The sequence below is a fragment of the Mustela lutreola genome, chromosome 3 (assembly GCF_030435805.1).
Source record: "Mustela lutreola isolate mMusLut2 chromosome 3, mMusLut2.pri, whole genome shotgun sequence".
NCBI classification, from domain to species: Eukaryota; Metazoa; Chordata; class Mammalia; order Carnivora; family Mustelidae; genus Mustela; species Mustela lutreola.
In genome coordinates, this window is record NC_081292.1 from 129914515 (window position 1) to 129935044 (window position 20530).

The following is a 20530-nucleotide window of genomic DNA, read 5'->3' on the forward strand; positions in this document are numbered from 1 at the left end:
TGTGTTCTTCCATTGAAATTTCTTGTTCTACTGTTTACTGTTTGGAGCAAAACTTACCTATCTACAGAAACTTCCAATTTGGGTTTGCAGACATTGTCTTCACCACAGTCAAGCAGAATATGGGCCTAGAAAAAAGCATTTTATTGTTTCTGCATGAAAATATACCAAGGTAGGACACATATGCAGTGTAAATCAATATATATATCAATATACATGTAGGTATATGTGAATATACATAAACACACATATATTTATATACACTCATCAACTTGTTTGCATACCTGAATGTAAAAAATATCATGGCTGCTTTTTTAAAAAGATGTATTTATTTTAGGGAAAGAGAGAGAGACAGAGAAAGAATCCTCAAGCAGACTTCCCACTGAGCGCAGAGCCCAATACAGAGCTTGATCCCAGGTACCCTGAGATCATGACTTAGCTGAAATCAAGAGTCGGATGCTCAAACGACAGCTGCCCAGGAGCCCCATGGCTGCTTATTTTTAAATAGGTCAGTGTAGCTAGTCAAGAATGAAAAAGAAGAAAAACACTCACAGCATATAATACAATTAGCTGGAACATTTTAGTTCTATCTCAAATTAAGTTGTTATGATTCTGGAATGAAGTGCTATACAGAAGAGAAAGTACAGTAAAGAAATGAAGATTCGGAAAAAAAAGAAGAAAAGAAATGAGGATTCAGCATGAACCTGCTGCTGCTAGCTAAGTTGCATGATCTTGGGAAAAGCAAATTTCCCTTTCAGAATTTCTTGTTGCAGACTATGCCACTGTCAACATCATGGAAATATGGCTGCAGAGTGTAAAAGAATAAGGAGCTATGGGCACATGGAAGCAATTCTGATGGGCACACCAAAAGGAACGGAAACTGGACAAAATGAGTCCAGCATATTCATGGCCATTTGGAAGGAGATGAAGGAAAAGGGACTAGAAGCACTGAAATTAACTAATCCAGGACGGGTGAAATAAACAAAAAAACCTGTATTTTCTCCCTTTAGATCTGGAGGCTAGAGCAGTATGGAAAATCCAAAAGAAAGAAATAGTGGGAAGTAGCAGAAGAGGCTGGGCAGAATATGAAATGAAGGAATCTAAAAATTTTTAAAAGAAGAAAGAAGAAAAAGAAGCCATTCCTCATCTATTGTTAATAGTCAAAAAGCTTCAAGCCCAGGCACAGACAAAAAGAAGAGAGAAAATGATTTAAAGGGGGAAAATAATGAAAAGATTCCTCTTCTAAGTCACAAGGGATATGCAGAAGAGAATAAAATTACATGACACAGATCTTAACTGTCAATTTACCTGGAATGAAACAAAATACATGAATTAATTAAATGACAGAGATGTAAGAGGTTGCATATGTGTACACATATACTATTTTTTACAATTAAAATGTAAAGCTAAGAAAACATAGATATGAAATTTGTTTATCAAAAACAGTAATCCCCTATGGTATTTAAAAAGATGAAGTTTAAGACTTAAAAAAAATTAAAGTATAAAATTAGCGACAAGTGGAGATAGTATAGTACCTGTCGACTAACGTTGGCGGGAGTGAACTGGTTAAGAATGGGTTGCAAGCCTGTCGCATCAGCAGCTGTTCTGTAATCCAACCGGTACTCCATAAAAATGGTAATTGGGGTGAGTTTGTCTCTAAATTCGGATTCATCCTAGAAACGAAAAAGCTCCTAATTAATGATAATACCAATCTATGACATCAAACTATCTAGAGAAATTTCTAAGTGTAAACACAAAGCCAGCCATATACAACGCTGATCCAATTCTACCAGAATTCTGAAAAACTACACTTATGTAAGAATAAGAGTACCCAAAAAGATTTATTATTCAGTGAGAACCCTTAGTTTTTGTTTATAATAGAAACTTGATTCATACAAAAATATTTAAGGTGTGTTAAAAAAACAGGTGCTCCACAACCAAAATAACTAGAATATTACCAATAATGCTTAAGGTACCCAGGAGTTCCCTTATCGTTTCTTCTCAGAGGTTACCACCATCCTACATTTTAAGTACATCATTTCCCTGTTTTCAGTATTTCACTATATTGTATATTTGTCCTTAAAAATTGTATTTTTCATTTGCTTTTTTTTTCCAGGTTATTTCAAACAGAGGTCATATGTATTCTTTTGTGATTTGCTTTCTCTTCAAGACCCTTGTTAAGATTCATCCATGCTGTTGGAAATAGCTGAAGTTAGTTTTCACTATTGAGTAGTATCTCATCAAATATTAAACCCATAATATAATTACTCATTTTCCTGTCAAAGGTTATTTGAATTGTTTGGGGCTTTTTGTTTTTGCTATTACAAAAACAAAAACAAAAACAAAACAATTCTACATAGTGGCAAGTAGATTTTTGAGCTCTAGAAAATCATACCATATTATTTTCGTAAGTCTTTACAACTTACACTGCCATCAGCAGTAATTCCATTAATTCACATCATGACCAACAAACAAGTACTGACAGACTTTGTTTGACTGTAAGATGATGGTATTTGTTCATATAAATTTTTTCTTGTTCTACATTTTTAAAATTTAAATTAATTAACAAAGAGTATATTATTAGTCTCAAAGGTAGAGTTTGGTGATTCATCAGTCTTCTATAATACCTAGTGCTCATTACTTCACATCCCCTTCTTAATGTCTACCACCCAGTTACCCTCCCCCATCAGAAAACCTATGATTAAAGCTTTCTTACGGTTTGTCTCCCTCTCTGATTTCATCTTATTTTTCCCTCCCTTCTCCTATAATCCCCTGTTTTGTTTCTTAAATTCTGCATATCAGTGAGATCATATGGTAGTTGTCTTTCTCTGACTGACTTATTTCACTTAGCATACCATTTAGATCCATCCATGTCATTCCAAATGGCAAGATTTCAATTTTTGATGCCTGAGTAGTATTCTGATGTATATATATACCATATATATATATATATATATATATATATATATATATATATACCACATATATATATACCACATATATATATACCATCCATCTGTCGATTGGCAATGGGGCTCTTTCCACATTTTAGCTATTGAGAACACTGCTGCTATAAAACACTGCAGTGCAGGTGCCCCTTCAGATCACTACATTTGGATCCTTGGGGTAGATACCTACTAGTGCTATTGCTGGGTTACAGGATAGCTCAATTTTCAATTTTTTAAGGAACCTCCACTCTGTTTTCCAGAGTGGCTGCACCAGCTTGCATTCCCACCAACAGTATAAGAGGGTTCCCTTTTCTCCACATCCTCACCAACATCTGTAATTTCCTGACTTGTTCATTTTAGCCATTCTGATCTGTGTGAGGTGGTATCTAACTGTGGGTTTTTATTTTTATTTCCCTGATGCCGAGTGACGTGGAGCACTTTTTTGTGTGTCAGTTGGCCATATGGATGTCTTCTTTACAGAAGTGTCTGTTCATGTCTTCTGCCCATTTATTGATCAGATTATCTGTTCTTTGTGTGCTGAGTTTGACTAAGTTCTTTATAGATCCTGGACACTAGCCCTTTATCTGATAAGATATTTGCAAATATCTACACCCATTCAGAGGGCTATCTTTTGGCTTTGTCAACTGTTTCCTTTGCTGTGCGAAAGCTTTTTATCTTAATGAAGTCCCAATAGTCGATTTTTGCCTGTTTCCCTTGTCTTTGGACTCCTATCTAGCAAGAAATTGCTGGACCAAAGTCACAGAGGATGCTGTCTGTGTTCTCCTCTAGGATTTTGATGGATTCCTGTCTCACATCGAGATTGTTCATCCATTTTAAGTCTATTTTTGTGTATGGTATAAGGAAATGGTCCAGTTTCATTCCTCTGACATATGGCTGTCCAATTTTCCCAACACCATTTGTTGAAGAGACTTGTCTTTTTCCCACTGGATGTTCTCTACTGCTTTGTCAAAGATCAGTTGACGATAGAGCTGAGTGTCCTTCTCTGGGTTCTTATTCTGTTCCACTGATCTAGGTGTCCATTTTTGTGCCAGTATCATACTGTCTTAATGATTATACCTTTGTAATAGAGCTTAACTCCAGGATTATGATGCCACCAGCTTTGGTTTTCTTTTGTCAACAATTCCTTTGGCTAATCAGGGTCTTTTCTGGTTCCATACAAATTTTAGGATTATTTATTCCAGCTCTGTGAAAAAAGTTGATGGTATTTTGATAGCAATTTCATTGACTGTATAGATTGCTCTAGGTAGCATAGACGTTTTAACAACAATATATGTTCTTCTACTCTATGAGCATGGAATGTTTTTCCATTTCTTTGTGTCTTTCTCAATTTCTCTCATGAGTGTTCTATATTCTTCTGAGTACAGATCCTTTGCCTCTTTGGGTAGGTTTATTTCCAGTAATCTTAAAGTTTCTGGTCCATCTGTAAATGGGATCGACTCCTTAAATTCTCTTTCTTCTGGCTCATTGTTAGTATATAGAAATGCAACTGATTTCTGTGCACTGATTTTATATCCTGCCATTTTGCTGAATTCCTAAACGAGTTCTAGCAATTTTAGGGTGGAGTCTTTTGAGTTTTCCACATAGAGTATCATGTCACCTGCGAAGATTGTGAGTTTGACTTCTTCTCTGCCACTAAATGCCTTTTATGTCTTTTTATTGTCTGATTTTTGAGGCTAGGACTTCAAGTACTGTGTTGATCAACAGTGGTGAAAGTGGACATCCCTGCCATGTTCCTGACCTTAGGGGAAAAGCTGTCAGTTTTTCTCCATTGAGAATGATATTCTCTGTGTGCTTTTTGTATATGGCTTTTATGATATTGATATATGTTCCTTCTATCCCTACACTGTGAAGAGTTTTGATCAGGTGTAATCTATTAAGAAGATCATATGGTTCTTGTCCTTTCTTATATTTATGTGATGTATCACACTGACTGATTTGTGGATGCTAATCCACCCTTGCAGCCCATCAATAAATCCCACTTGGTCGTGGTGAATAATCCTTTTAATGTACTGCTGGATCCTACTGGCTAGTATCTTGGTGAGAATTTTTCATCAGAGATATTGGTCTATAATTCTCCTTTTTGCTGTGGTCTGGTTTAAGGAACAAGGTAATGCTGGCCTCACAGAGTCTGGAAGTTTTCCTTCCATTGCTATTTTCTGAAACAGCTTCAGAAGAATAGGTATTAATTCCTCTTTAAATGTTTGGTAGAATTCCCTTAGGAAGCCATCTGGTCCTGGACTCTTGTTAGAGGAGATTTTTGATTACTACTTCAATTTCCTTCCTGACTGTGCATCTGTTCAGGTTTTCTACTTCTTGCTTCAGTTTTGGTAGTTTATATATTTCTGGAAATGCATCCATGTCTTCCAGATTGCTTAATTTGTTGGCATATGGTTGCTCATGATATGTTCTTATAATTGTTTTATTTCTTTGGTGTTAGTTGTGATCTCTCCTTCTTCATTCATGATTTTATTTGGGTCCTTTATCTTTTCATTTTGGTAAGTCTGGCCAGGAGATTATCAATCTCACTTATTCTTTCAAAGAATCAACTCCTAGTTTTGTTGATCTGTTCTACCACTCTTTGGTTTCTAATTTCTAATTCACTTATTTTTTTTTTCTCTAGCCTTTATTAATTCTCTTCTACTGGGTTTAGGCTTAATGCGCTGCTCTTTCTCCAGCTCCTTTAGGTGTAAGCTTAGGTTGTATGTTTGAGACCTTTCTTGCTTCTTGAGAAAGGCTTGTATTTCTATATACTTGCCTCTTAGGACTGCTTTTGTGGCATCCCAAAGATTTTGAACTGTTGTGTTTCATTTTGAACAGTTGTGCTTTCATTTTCATTTCTTTCCTTTTTTTTTAAATAATTCCATAATTTTTTAAAATTCTTCTTTAATTTCCTGGTTGACCCATTCATTTTTAATAGGATGCTCTTTAGCCTCTATGTATTTGAGTTCTTTCCAAATTCCCTCTTGTGAATGAGTTCAAGTTTCAAAGCACTGTGGTTTGAAAATACACAGGGAATGACTCCAATCTTTTGGTATCAGTTGTGACCCATATTCTGGAGAATGTTCTATGTGCACTCAAGGTGAATGTGTATTCTGTTGCTTTAGGATGGAATGCTCTGAATATATCTGTGAAGTCCACCTGGTCCAGTGTGCCATTCAAAGCCCCTGTTTCCTGGCTGATTTTCTGCTTAGATGATTTGTCCACTGCAGTGAGTGGGGTATTAAAGTCCTCTACTATTATTGTAATAGTATCAAAGTATTTCTTTAGTTTTGGTATTAATTGGTTTATATAATGGGGAATCATTATTTATAATTTTTAGATCTTCTTGTTGGACAGACCCTTTAATTATAATGGTTTTTCCTCATCTCTTATTACAATCTTGGTTTAAAATCCAATTTGTATGATATAAGGATTGCTACCCTAGCCTTCTCTTGATGTCCATTAGCATGATAAATGCTCTCCACCCCCTCACTATCATTCTGGAGGTGCTTTGGGTCTAAAATGCATCTCCTGCAGACAGCATATGGATGGGTCTTGCCTATTTATCCAATCTGATACCCTGTGTCTTTTGATTGGGGCATTTAGCCCATCTACCAGAGTAACTACTGACAGATACAAATTTAGTGCCACTGTATTCCCTGTAAAGTCACTGTTTCTGTATATTGTCTCTATTCCTTTCTGGTCTATGTTACTTTGGGCTCTCTCTTCACTTAGAGGATCCCCTTTAATATTTCTTGCAGGCGTGGTTTAGTGATCACAAATTCTTTTAATTGCTATTTGTCCTGGAAGCTTTTTCTCTCTCCTCCTATTTTGAATGACATCCTGGCTGGATAAAGTATTCTTGGCTGTATCTTTTTCTCATTTAGGACCCTGAATATATCATGCCAGTCCTTTCTAGCCTGCCAGGTCTCCATGGATAGGTTGGTTGCCAATCTAAAGTTTCTACCATTGTAGGTTAAGGTAAAGGTTGTCCTGAACTGCTTTCAGGACTTTTTCTCTTTGTCTCTGAGATTTGCAAGCTTCACTATTATATGTTAAGATGTTGATCTATTTTTACTGATTTTTGGGTGACTCTCTGTGCCTTCTGGACTTGAATGACGAGTACTATAAATTGTGTAAGACTGCTGAATCACAGACCTGTACCTGTGAAACAAATAACATATTGTATGTTTAAAAGAAACAGTTGATAAAGTAAGAAACTGGTTGAAAAGGAAAGAGGAAAAAAAAACTGAAATGGAAAGACTACATCATGAGAAAAAAAACATGAATTCTATATACTCTTTTCCCCTAGCGCTAGAGTTTTGCAGTTCTATGTGATCTGCTTAAACTTGATCTTAGCTGGATGTTTTGCTAATCTTCTGGGTAGGGACCTGTTACTCTGATTCTCAAGGTGTCTTTGCCTGGGACAGAACTTGCCTGGCACTGCCCTTGCCAAGGGATCAGACTAAGTAAATGGCTCCAGGTTGCTCTATGTGGCTTTAATTTCCTAAAGGTTTTCCACATCACTTTAGAGGATGAAAATGAAAGTGCAGCCTCCCAATCTCTGCCCCAGAGCTGAAAGCCTGTACTCCCAACTACTCAGTGTGCCCTCTGAGAAAAGTAGGCAATCACTCCTATCTCCCTGGTCTCTGTCCACACTCTAGCTTACCTAGCCTGTAACTGAGCATTTCTATCTCAGTGACTGTCTGGAGTCTCCAAACTCTGCAGACTCCTATGGCACCCACCTGCACCACTCCTCCCGCTCCTCCCAAAGGAGGGAGGTGGGTTTTGCTGGGGTTCTGGTGCTTGCTGGGCCCTTGCTCAGGGAGTGGTTGCCTAACCATGCTGTGGTTCACAGTTTATGGTATCCCCATAACCCCACTTCTGGGCATGATGATTGCAGCCAGCTGCCCTCCTCTGACGCCTGGGAAGTCTGCTGCACTCAGGCACCTGTGGTCTTCCTGTGACTCCAGGGATCCAGAGGATTCCACCTAGGATGTCCCACCTAGGATTCCACCATGCTTTGCCACCTGAGCTCCTTTAAGGTAGTGATGTCCCTCACTGGAGCAACTTTTAAAAGTTCTGATTTGGGGCTCCAGGGCTGTGTCACTTACCGGTGCTGGTTTACAGAGGCTCCCCCACCATCCCCACACACATTTCATCTTCCCAAATAGCGCCTTAGAATCACTTCTCTGCACTTACTACTTTGCAGAAACTGATTGCTTTTCTACTTATAGAGTTGCATCTATTCTTTTGTTAGATCTCTGGTTGAGTTCACAGGTATTCAGAATGATTTGATAGCTAGCTAACTGAATTCCTGGGACAAAATTTAGGTCTCCTACTCCTCCAACCATCTTGGAAAACTTCTACCTTGAAGCTTGTTCAATATTTAATTTAATCAAAAGCTTTTCCTATATTTAAGACATTCATGTTTTTCTTCAGTCTATTCATGTGTTAAGTTATATTTCTATATTTTTAAGCTAACCCACCCTAGAACAAATCAAAGTAGGTCTACTTATTTTATCTTTTCTTAGAAACGGCTAGGATTTAGTTTGCTTATATTTAATTTAGTAATTTTATATCTATGTCTGTCTGAAACACTGGCATGAAATTCTTGCTGGGACTATCCTCCACAATGATACCTACATTCTGGATATCAATTATACTAACTTCACAGAATTAAGTTGCATGTACTTTCTATTCTTCTATTCCTTCAAAGAGCTTAATATTGGAATGTCTTGTTCTTCTTGGTTTGGTAGATATCACCTATAAAACCATTTGGGATTTGTGTTTCCTTTTTGTAAAGATTTTTAACTGTCAACTCAATTTTTAAAATGATTTATAAGGTTAATGGATTATTCAGGTTTTCTATTTCTTCTTCTGGCAGTTGTGTTATGATTTTCTAAGAATATCCTTGTTTTGTCTAAGCTTTTCTATGTCTCAGCACAAGGTTATTATAATATTCTATTACTGTAAACTCTTCTTTACCTGTAGCTATGTCCCTTTTTAATTCCTTATTCTGTGGAGTTAAATTTTTTTGGTTTTGTTTTCCCTCAATTTTTTCTTGATCAATATTTCATTTGAGTTAAATAGAATTTAAGGCTATACAGTTTCTTTATTTTCTGCTTCTGTGACATCCCACACATTTTGATAAGCAGAATTTTCATTATGATTCATTTCTTTTCTTTTTTTTAAGATTTTATTTGTTTATTTGACAGAGACAAAGAGATCACAAGTAGACTGAGAGGCAGGCAGAGGCAGAGGGAGGAAGCAGGCTGCTACTGAGCAGAGAGCCTAGTGCAGGACTCAATCTCAGGACCTTGAGATCACAACCTGAGCCGAAGGCAGAGCGTAACCCACTGAGCCACCCAAGCACCTCATTATGATTCATTTCTAAGTAAATTTCCATAATGATCTTTTTGATCCATAAGTTATTTAAAACCACAATTCCCAATTCCCATTTATCTTTTTTTATTGCTTTCTAAAAACCATACCATGATCAAACACTATATTTCTATGATTCCAACTTTTTGAAATTTGTTTAGACTTCCTTTGTGACCTATATATGGTCAATTTTTGTATTCTATATAGGTCTGTTAAATTGAGGTTGTTAATTATGTTGTCTTCCAAATCTTCACTGATGTTTTCAAATTTTTTTAAAAGTTTTATTCTTACTTTAAACGTTTTATAAAAATTCGTATTTTGCAACTGATAATTCCAATACCTCAAGCCTTTGCAGGCTCAAAATTGGTTTCATCTGGGGCAATTACTGCTCATCCTTACCCCCGCCACTCTGGCTCACATATTCACATACCACAGATCAAATTTTGCCAATGTAGTTTTTTAACTGAGTGCTTATTTTTTTGGACCCTGGAGACTTCTTTTATGTTTTGAGAATCTAGTGATTTTTAAGAAATATGTTTATAATAATTTATTCAGCAGCATTACTGTAGAACAGTCATTTGGAATATCCAGTTTGCCAGCAGTAAAAATCCATTAAGTATCAGGCTTGATACTTTAAAAAGCCAAATTTTCTCAAGTGTATTTTTCCGTGTTTCCTTTTTGATTTAATACCAAAAACTTTATACAAAGTGAAAATCATTTAGATTTTTAAAAAAATAGTAAAAAGTAAAAGATAATGAAGCAAAAAAGTATCTCTTACCCGCAGATATGCTATTAGTTCCTCACACTGCATCTGTCCCCCCCTTGAAATGGTCATGTTCTTAGAGTGACCTGGCGACCGGTTATGGAGAAATAGAGCTCGTCGAATTGCTCCTTTTTGCTTAAGCTTATCCAAAAGAAGCTCCACCTGGAAGTCTATACAAACCAAAGGATTTATAACTAACATAATCTTTATGGACACTTATCTGTCCTAGATACCTAGAGTTGTCATGTAAGCAGAGATATTTATTTCTTAAGAAGTAATTTCCCTGTAATTCACTAAAAATGTCATACAATGTAGTGAGATTACAACGCATTAATTCTGAACTAATATTTAAGAGTAATCAATCCAATGACCCCCAAAGTAATACCATATATTAATCCAGATAACAGATAATGATAGTACTATCAGATGAAAAAGAAAATTTTTTCTTTTAATTTACGCTGAGAAGAAGAAGTTCAGAGCATGAAACGTATGTGAACTGAGACTTCCACCATTAATGCGAGTAGCAGCAATTTCTTGTGGATGAGATTAAGAAATATTTAGTAATATGTACTGGTACCATTTCATTAGACACTATGATGAATACACAGTTTTCATCACCTGCTACTTCTAATGAAGCTGCCATATCAGATTGTCAGACAAATATGTCCCTCACGAAGCAGGTAGCCGAAGTTGACTGGATCAAGAACAATCTTAAAACGAATGTACAACCAATAGTCTGAAGCACAGTTGTTATTAGGGTGACTTCCCGCTAAGATTTAGTTCTTCTTTAAATGGTTTCTTCAAAGTGGAGAGCGCAAACCTCGAAAACCAACTTTATAGGTTTCTCTAAATGTTGAACTTCAGGTCAAATTGGGTGAGAACAAAGGTTACCTTGCTTCCAGTTCTGTTCCACCCACCCACCCACACTGTCTTCCTTGTGTTTCTCAAACACACTAACCATACTCCTATCTCAGGCCTCTTGAAACTGCCATTTCCTCTGTGCAAAATACTCCTCCAGACATCCCCTAGCTCCTTCATTTCCTTCAGGTCTCTACTGAAAAGCCATCTTCCAGAGATGCCTTGCCTTGCTCCTATATGTGAATTTTCATGCACAACCACATACCCCAAAGATTCATTCCTCTTTCCCTGCTTTATTGTTACTTCTCAACACTGTCACTAATGTAATGACAAATCTTGGCAACAATCACTTAGTTCTCCTACCCTGCTTTCTGGACCACATAAACCATTTTTTGGAAAGGAGAAGTCAGGTTAGGAGTTTGCCATGTGGGTTAAATTTAGTGGCCCAGACTTCTTCTTCCACCATTTCTAAAGCACCCTTACTCCTGAGATTGCTGGTGGCTTCTCTAAGACATAAAATAGCAACTCTTCTGTACATCATCTATTTATAAACAATGATACCCATTTCCCTTAGAGTTCATTTATCTCTCGTTGGTAATTGTTTAACTCTCGTAAGTCCATATTTACCATTCAGTGGCTACTTTGTTCACAATGTCAATTAATAAATATGTATTCTATTTGAACTAACTTAAAAGTCAACAAGGTAATTATGATGCATTGTTAAGTATCTTTAACCATAAAAAGTCAAACAAAGAACAACAATAACAGGTATTTGTGCTAATTATTAAAATATCTTAAAATATTTTCTGAGTGCTATAGATGTAGAATCATTATATAATTTTTCCGTAGAACACTTACTAAGTTTCGTGGGAAGTGCTCCTTTGCCATCTGCCTTTAAGCAGAACTTGACATTAAAACTGTAGAAAAATAAAAATATATACAAAATCCTATAATCCAGTTCAGACATTTTTGAATATCATCCCCAAATATCACATTTCTAATACACAGTTTATATATATATAGTAAAGCCTTTTATATCTTGCCTCATGTTTTAATATTATTCCCGAAACATGAAACTACACAGAATAACCTAACTCATGCTTTAGTAATTCAAGCACATTTACTTTCATGGTACCTTGATGGGAAAAAAAAAGACAAAGAGAAAGAAATGAATCTCCTAACTTTCTCTCATATTTAGAGAACATACTGATAAACTCCAATGAGGGAAATGACTGACCAGATTTAAAATAACATCTCACTTTCGAAAAAATCCTACCAAAGTTTCCTTTAATTAGAAAGCTCCTATAGAACAGTGCCTTTCACGATTTACTAATGGGTCATGAATAGGTTTATTAATGGGTCATGAAATTAGTTTAATAGGATGGGTTAGCCACCATCTTAAAAAAAATAAATCAAATAAATAAAATTGAAGGGTAAGATTTCATGGAACTTTGTTTTAATTACATACATGTCTTTGGTGGATTATGATACAAAATATATTTCATACTATGTGCCATAATCAAAAACATATGAAAGCTACTGCTAAGTGTATTCAAAGCCTTTGGGTTATTTGCTTAATTTAAAATGTATTATTAGCAACTTCACAGGGGCATGCGGGGTAAGTGAAAAGAAGAAAGACAATAAAACTTAAAAAGCCAAAATCTGAAAACAACTTCACTGCTAATCAATGTAAATTAAGACAAAATGTTACCAAATTTTTAATGCAATCCAATGAAAGAAATAAAATTTTGAAAAATGTTTTTAATGAGTGTAATAATTCAAAAAAAATCAGGAAAAATATTTTTTTCATTAGCTCTTCTGAAGTAAAATTTTTTCAGCTTCCAATCATTCTACCCTGCATTTGTCAGAAGTTCTCTGATTTTTCTGTGTAACCAAGGAACATAAAGAACAGTGTCCTCCAAAGTAGGGTACTCATGGTATTTTAGTAGTAAATGGATCAAGATTTTTCTTAATTTAATACGTATTTTGACATGTATAAGAAAAGTACTGGGTTTTTTTTATCTTATTTTTGAACACTTTTAAGTAAAACATGATCAATTTAAAGAAAAAATAAACTTTAGGGATGCCTGGGTGGCTTAGTCAGTTAAGCATCCAACCCTTGATCTCAGCTCAGGTCTTGGTATCAGGGTCATGAGCGTAAGCCCCACATTGGGCTCCACGCAGAGCATGGAGGTTACTTTAAAAAAAAAAAAAAAAAGCTTAAAAAAATTATAAATACAGGTAGAATGAAAATATAGCAAAAAATATATAACGTAGCAAAAAACAAAAAAGCAAATAAAGGAGACTTGAGAAACACTGGGCTAGAGAAGAATTCAGACATTAAACTTACCAAAAAAATTAGTTTTCTTTAGAAACTAGTAAGGGAAGTAGAAGAACAAGTACATTATACTAGTAATATATCATTTATAATAAAGATTTAATATATATAATATTTTTCATACAACTATTTGCAGATATTACAGCTGGAAAAGATCTATCTTTTGAAAACTAAAATGTTCATGGGCCTGTTTAAAAGTATATATAAATCAGTTCTGCGATCTTACTAGCTTTTTCTCCTTTTTGAATATATTGATTGAGCATGCATCATTTATTTAAAATTAAGTTCATACTAGTTTGTACCGTATTTCTAGAGCCTTCTACGTATCTCCTTTGAAACAATTATTTCCATAATTCAATCTATGAAAAGAGAGTATACTCACAGAAACTGTTTAAGCAATATTTTAGCTTATTTTCAATTGTTTTGACAATGACTACATAAATAATCACAATAATAACTATTATGAAACTAACGCCCTTACCATGAAACTTTGAGATCTGTCCCAGGCAGTGGGCAGGTTTTATTATCTTGATTTAAAATGCTAGGGTATACTTCAAGGCCAGCATTTACAGTTATAACTGGTCTGGCCCTGGTTAAAAAAAAAAAAAAGAAAAAGAATGTTATTTGAAATGTTAGACTGACCTAAGCATTTTAGGTTTACATTCACAGTATATATAAGCACAATGCTTATTAAAGCATTGTTTATAATAGCAAAAAGAATAAAACAACCTAAACACAGAACAACAAACTATTCCAGTTTGCCAGGGACAGTGCTGATTTTAGCACTGAAAGTCCCATGACCTGATAAATCCCTCAGTTCTCAGGCAAAGAGGAACAACTGGCCAACCTATCTGAACGGAGTCTACCACAGCAGAATGGCTAAAACGTCATGGGGCATCTATCTAATGCAACGCAATATAGTAGAGGAAATGAGCAACATAAATCCATCTGTGTGGATATGAGATGATTCCTAAGATATATCCAAGATACAATTTTTATATGAGAGAGAAAAAACCCCACGATGTACAAAAGATGCATGCAAACACACACACACAGACACATACCCATAATTTTTTAATGCACAGAATATTTCTGGTAGGATATACTTATAAACTAGTAACTGACATGAGATAAAGTATGTTTTTTTTGTCTATACCCTTTCTGTACTATGTCAGCTTTTACTACATGCATTATTAATTCTTTGATAACAATTTTAAAACCTGAAATGATAAAATAAATAGTTTTCCAAAGTTCAGAGGAACAGACTTAAACCCTGCATAAAAATCGGGTAGGCTTCATATCAGAGTGCCAATCTCAATCATGATAAATCCTGGAATCTATATGAATACACAGGTGGTGCCAAGATAGCCAACATAAATTCCATTATGTAGAATTAATGTTCATTATCCTGGCATACATAAACACATCCCATGGAAGTGTAAACACCTTAATCTACTTGGGATGCCACATGGTAGCCTAAAGCATGGAGAATTGATTAAATATAGAGAATATCCAGGAACATGGATGAAGCTGAGAAATACAGGTTATATAGATTTATAGGTATTGCTCTAATAATAAAAATACTGATTTGGGGAGCCATTACATACTGCCCTTGTGGTCATAGAATGCTGTAGCATAAACATCAAGTTAATTTCTTGCCTCTTTAGAAGAAAATATAAGCTCATATAAATTTTAAAGAGATTTAAAATGCAGGAGAATATTCTTTAATACAATTTAAAGAATAAAGACGGAAAAATCTGAATGCTTTCCTAAATTAAAAAATCTACACCTTTCTCTACACTTCGGGATTTCCTTATATAAATGCTACCTGCCTGCAGCAATACAACTAAAAAGAACAAACAAATTTTATCATTACTTGAAGAAAATTAAACTGAAATTCAAACACTGGACTTAACTATAAAATTGTCAAATAATTGAGATTATTCCTATATTACACGATATGGAAACATGCTCACCTGTATAATACAGCTCTATCTACACCAAAAGCTCCTACAATTAAGTCTTAAAAGAGAGTAGAAAAACATGTAAATAACAATATTGGCTTTTTTATTCACATACTGTTCTATAAAACTTTCAGTGCATACAATAAAGATTTACACATAGTTTCAAAACTATTCTTCATTAAATGGTTGTCAGATAATATCTAAAAGGCGAAAACATATCAAAACTCTAAACAGAATATCAAATGGCAAACACTCATCATAAAACTAATCTTTCATCTGGGTAGATGGATACTTCTACAATAAGGAAATGCATATCACCCAAATACGTATACCTCTCAGAGGAAAAAGTTTTATATGTGCCTGTGGATTTTACAATTTCACTATAAGATTCATTATATATATAAATCTCATTATAAATTTTTTCACTGTTTAAAAACAAAACCAAAAAGCGTATTACATATATGTAGAATACTTAGAATAGTAGCAGATAGCATTCGAATTAACAAGAATAAAATGCATTAATTTCTAAATGCAGCTAGTAACAACAGGTTCACGATTACAAAAAAATGAAGTAAGAGCCCTATCTCATAGTATATCCAATGTAAACCTGGGGAAACCCTTTCTAAGCAAAAAAAAAATACATGGGAAACCATAAAGATCGGTAGATTGGATCAGATAAAAATGAAGAACTTTTTTATGCACAAAAACCAAATATGGCAAACTAAAAAATAAATATATATTAAGGAGTTAGAATCTTCAATATTGAAGGCACTGCCACAAATTTAAAAAAAAAAAAAAAAAAGGAAAAAAAAAGAAAAAAACATCATCTCAATAAGAACAAAGCAAAAAAAAGTAAAAAGAAATTCATGAAAGCAAATATATACAAAATAAATTAAAATGTTTACCCTCCCTAAAAATTAAAAATGATAAAGTAGAACAAAGTAACATTTTCCACCGATCATACAGTTTAAAGTTATTTTTAAAAAAACAATAGATGACCCTCAGTGTAGGCACAAATGTGGGGAAATGATCACTCACTCTGGTGAGCACTTAAAAAAGTTGTAAAACCTTCCTTTGGAAGAAGTGGGATTATAATTTGACAATATGTTTCAACAGACTTTTTTAAAAGTGCCTATCTTTTGCAACGTGGGGGGCTTGGGGGGTAGGAAAAGAATAAATGAAACAAGATGGGATTGGGAGGGAGACAAATCATAAGAGACTCTTAATCTCACAAAACAAACTGAGGGTTGCTGGGGGGAGGGTGGTCGGGAGAGGGTGGTGGGGTTGTGGACATTGGGGAGGGTATGTGCTATGGTGAGTGCTGCGAAGTGTGTAAACCTGGTGATTCACAGACCTGTACCCCTGGGGCTAATAATACATTACATGTTTACAAAAAAAAATTAAAAATTAAAAAAAAAAGTGCCTATTTGACACAGCAATTCTAGAATTTTATCCTAAGGAAGTAATGCCCTGGAATTACATACATGGAAGGATATAAAAGCCCAAACATAAAGTTAAATAAGATATGATGCTGACATTTGACAGAATGGGAAACATCAAATTCATGTTTAGAAGAATAATTAATAATACAGGGAAACATTCCTGATTTTAAGTGAATAAAATAGGCTATTAACAGTACCTAAGGCATACTTCCATTTTGTTAAAAAACTGTATGAATGCATTGGAAAAAATGACTGAAAGATACGCTTTGCTGTATTTTCTAGAAGTTCTACAATAAATATATTGCATTAATAACCAAAAAATCTCCTGAAATAACACTAAGAGGTAAAAATCAACTTCCTATCCTACTTCTAAAAGCATGTCAACACACCTGTATATTGGGCTCATATGAACTATTTCAACAATAAAGGTAACCAATTTTTCTGCATTATTATTTCATTTAAAGAATGGATCCATTATGATCCAGATCCATTATAATATTCCAAAGTATGTAAGAGCTAGAAAAAGGGCTTCTTTCCTGCTCAGGTGCAAACAAACAGGCAAATCTCAGGCAAATCACTTTTTCAGTCTCTTTTCTCATCCATAAAATGATATAATACAAAGATGAGCTAGTTTATACTCCTCACCAGCCTTACTGGGAAAATTAAATGAGATAATGTATTTTTTTTTAAATCAATGATTAGTCAAGTCATAAAAATGCTAGACCATTAAAAACAAACAAACAAAAAAGACATTTAAAAGGTCAGAATGAACATTCAGCTTTTGTTTCTAGCTTCTACCAACATTTTTCCCTGACATTTCATTACAGACTTCAGGACAACAACAAAAGATGAAACTTAGAGTATACGTGTTTTATTGGAAGTTCCCAGGACGTAGAGCTGTCTTTGCTTCATTCCCCCTTCAGTGATGAGAACAGTGCCTTCAGTCTAGCAGGGGTACGAACAATACTTGAAGTATGTAATGGAAAGGACTCATAATATAAATCAAGAGAGCAATAACTAAAACTATTTCTATTAGGACTGAAAAACCTTTCTAGGAAAGCACCTGGGTATCCATTTCTGTCTATATCCGTGGCTCCTTTCATGGAATAGCCAAAGCTTGGTGGCATGCTCCGGGCAGCCCACTTCCCTTCAAGGATTTGAGACGGTGCCACATTCAAGCCTGTTAATCTTCCATTGAAAATATAAACGATTCCTTTTTTGTCTTCACCCCCATATGGTGCAGCAATTGCAATATCTGTAGGACAAAAAAGAGGGGAGGGGGGATTTGGAGAGAAGGAAGAAGAAGGGGAAAAAAAGGAAAGAAGATGGACAGGAGGGCAAGGTCAGAGAGAAGTCTCAGTACTTATTATTTACATGGTGAAGATCTTAATACAGATAGCTTCTGCTTTCCAAACATACCATCACTTGCTTTTAGGAAGACCTACATTAGTACCTGTTTTGCTAATTGAAAGAAATCTGAAGAGGATTCGCTTTTACAAAGAAAAGCCAAAATAGCCTTCAGCGTTTGTTTTGCAATGAAACCTTCTGGAGGCTGTGCTCGCCCTGAGCTCCAACAGTGGCACCCCTAAGCTCTTGCCTGGGAAATTTACATCCAGCATCTCAGCATCAAACCACTACTGCATGGAACTATGTGAACATCTGTACTTTATCTCAACTTTTTTTTGCATCCATTAGCAAGGTGTGTCCTAAGGTATCACAAAAGCCTGAGAGAAGTTACTTTTTGGGTCTGGGAAATTTTCTGGGTCTGGACAAGTTTCCATATATTAATGATAATTGCTTCTTTACACCACTTCTGTTTATTAACGTTTTTTAAAGATTTTTATTTATGTATTTGAGAGAGAGAGAGAGAACACACATGAACAAGGCAGAGGAACAGAGAAAGGTGAAGCAGACCGCTGAGAAGGGAGTCATAATCAAGCACTCAATCCCATAACCCTGGGATCACTACATGAGCTAAAGACAGACACCTAACCAACTGAGCCACCCAGGTGCCCCTCTGCTTATAAAAGTTCTCTACACTTCTGGACAGCAGGGAGAAACCTATATTCACACAACCCATGTATCACAATAAATACAGATTCAAAGTTCTATAGCATATTATTTATTCAAAAGCAACAACATAATTTAAGGAGATTCAAGCAAAACTTTGTGGAAATGACACTAACTTAGAGTCAGATATTCTGGGTCTGACCTTGGATAAATCACTTAACTTTTCTGGACCTTAAAATACCTCACCCTTAAAATGGAAAGAAGGGGACATGTCAAAATGTTCATCTAAGGTTCATTCCAGCTCTCAAAATTCTACTTAATTAAGATGTACATGGTTTTTGTTTCTCGAAGCAGAAGCAGTCTAGCTTGGAAACTTGGAAGTTATGATTTCATCTCAATCTTATATCAACTTGTATTAAGATAACACAAACTACAGGCTTGAAATTTACTAAAACAAAAGAAAGCAAATGGTCACTATGACTAGGTCGCTATGACTATTTCTAACTCTGAGATGTATTATAAATATGTCCACTCCCCTGTTTCTGCTGGTACCATCCTAGACAAGCCATTCCTATCCTTTCCCTGGACCTCTAAAGCAACCTACTGGTTCCCACTTCTGTTCTTCACCCTAAAATCCACTCTCCTCAAAGCTCCCAAAGGTTAGTATCATGTCACCTTCCTTCTGAAAATCCTTCAATTATTTCCCAAAGCATTTAAACACTACCTGATTTGTCTATTCCTTCTATCACCTCCCCACCTCCCCACGCCCTAGCTCTATCTCTCCCTCACCCTTCCTATCAATCCTGGCATTTTCCTCTGTTCCTAAACACACCAAGCTAGTTCCCATCTTCGGATTTATACTTGCTGCTCCCTCTGCCTTAACAGCTCTTGCTCCAAGGCTTTTCAAGCTTTGTTCCTTTTGTTTATCCAAATCACAGATGAAATGGTCAACTTATCAGAAAGGTTTTTTCCCTGACAATGACTCACACTGTCTAGGCACTATCACACTAACCTGCTTTTTTGTTGTTGTTTTTTTTAATCCATAGCCTTTATCATTGTCTGAATTTCCCCATTATGTGTTTATTCTATGGTTTCCCCACAAAACATAGCTTTCATAAGAGCAAGGATGTGTCCATCTTGCCTGGACAGCCCCTAGGTGACAGTCATTCCAAACTGCCTTAATTATATCTTAACATACACGAACTGTTTTCAGCCTCCTCAGTGCTGCATCCTCTGACACACTAAAGACACCTTGATCTCTCACCTTTTATGTAAGACCATTGTGCCCAGGAACATCTCAAAGGCTGTGATGACTGCATTCTAATGTTTACTTGTTTACATAAAAGTTGCCCCTACTGATGCTAAATTCCTTAAGGGCATGAATGAGCTCTGATTTATCCTTAGAACAGTGCATGGCCTACAGTAAACACCAACTAAGAATTTATTCTTTTTTTTTTTTAAGTAGTATTAAATTATGTAAGATTCTTTTTACTTTTCTTAAGTTTCAAAGGGAAGCATAACTTCTAACTTGACATATGCATTAAGAATGTATTCATCAAAATACAATTTCCCAAAAGACAACTCCAGTGTTGAGAAATCATTTAATAAAAATTAACTTTAACTTTTCCATAGTTCTCTCATTATTTTATATATTCTAATCATCTTCTCTCTTGGCTGACATCTGTTCAATCTGGAAAGCCCTTCTTTTTTACTCAACTGACTTCTTCCTTTGATCATTCCATTTTTTATTTTCTGTGTTTTTCCCTCTTTCTGGAGAAGTACTGACAAAAACTGCACATTATTATAGAACACAACTTTACTGTTTT

At 35.3% G+C, this 20530-nt stretch overlaps 1 protein-coding gene across 1 annotated transcript in view; it reads right to left on the reverse strand.

Annotated features, from left to right (window-relative positions):
• Positions 1 to 20530, reverse strand: part of ITGAV (integrin subunit alpha V) — a 103019-nt gene that overhangs the window by 16428 nt on the left and 66061 nt on the right. The window contains exons 13-19 of the mRNA XM_059166830.1: positions 17758 to 17949; positions 15265 to 15310; positions 13770 to 13877; positions 11809 to 11867; positions 10108 to 10262; positions 1533 to 1670; positions 58 to 125 (exon numbers count right to left, since the gene is read on the reverse strand). Of these exons, the coding sequence (XP_059022813.1) occupies positions 58 to 125; positions 1533 to 1670; positions 10108 to 10262; positions 11809 to 11867; positions 13770 to 13877; positions 15265 to 15310; positions 17758 to 17949 (766 nt within the window). The remainder of the gene's footprint in view (positions 1 to 57; positions 126 to 1532; positions 1671 to 10107; positions 10263 to 11808; positions 11868 to 13769; positions 13878 to 15264; positions 15311 to 17757; positions 17950 to 20530) is intronic.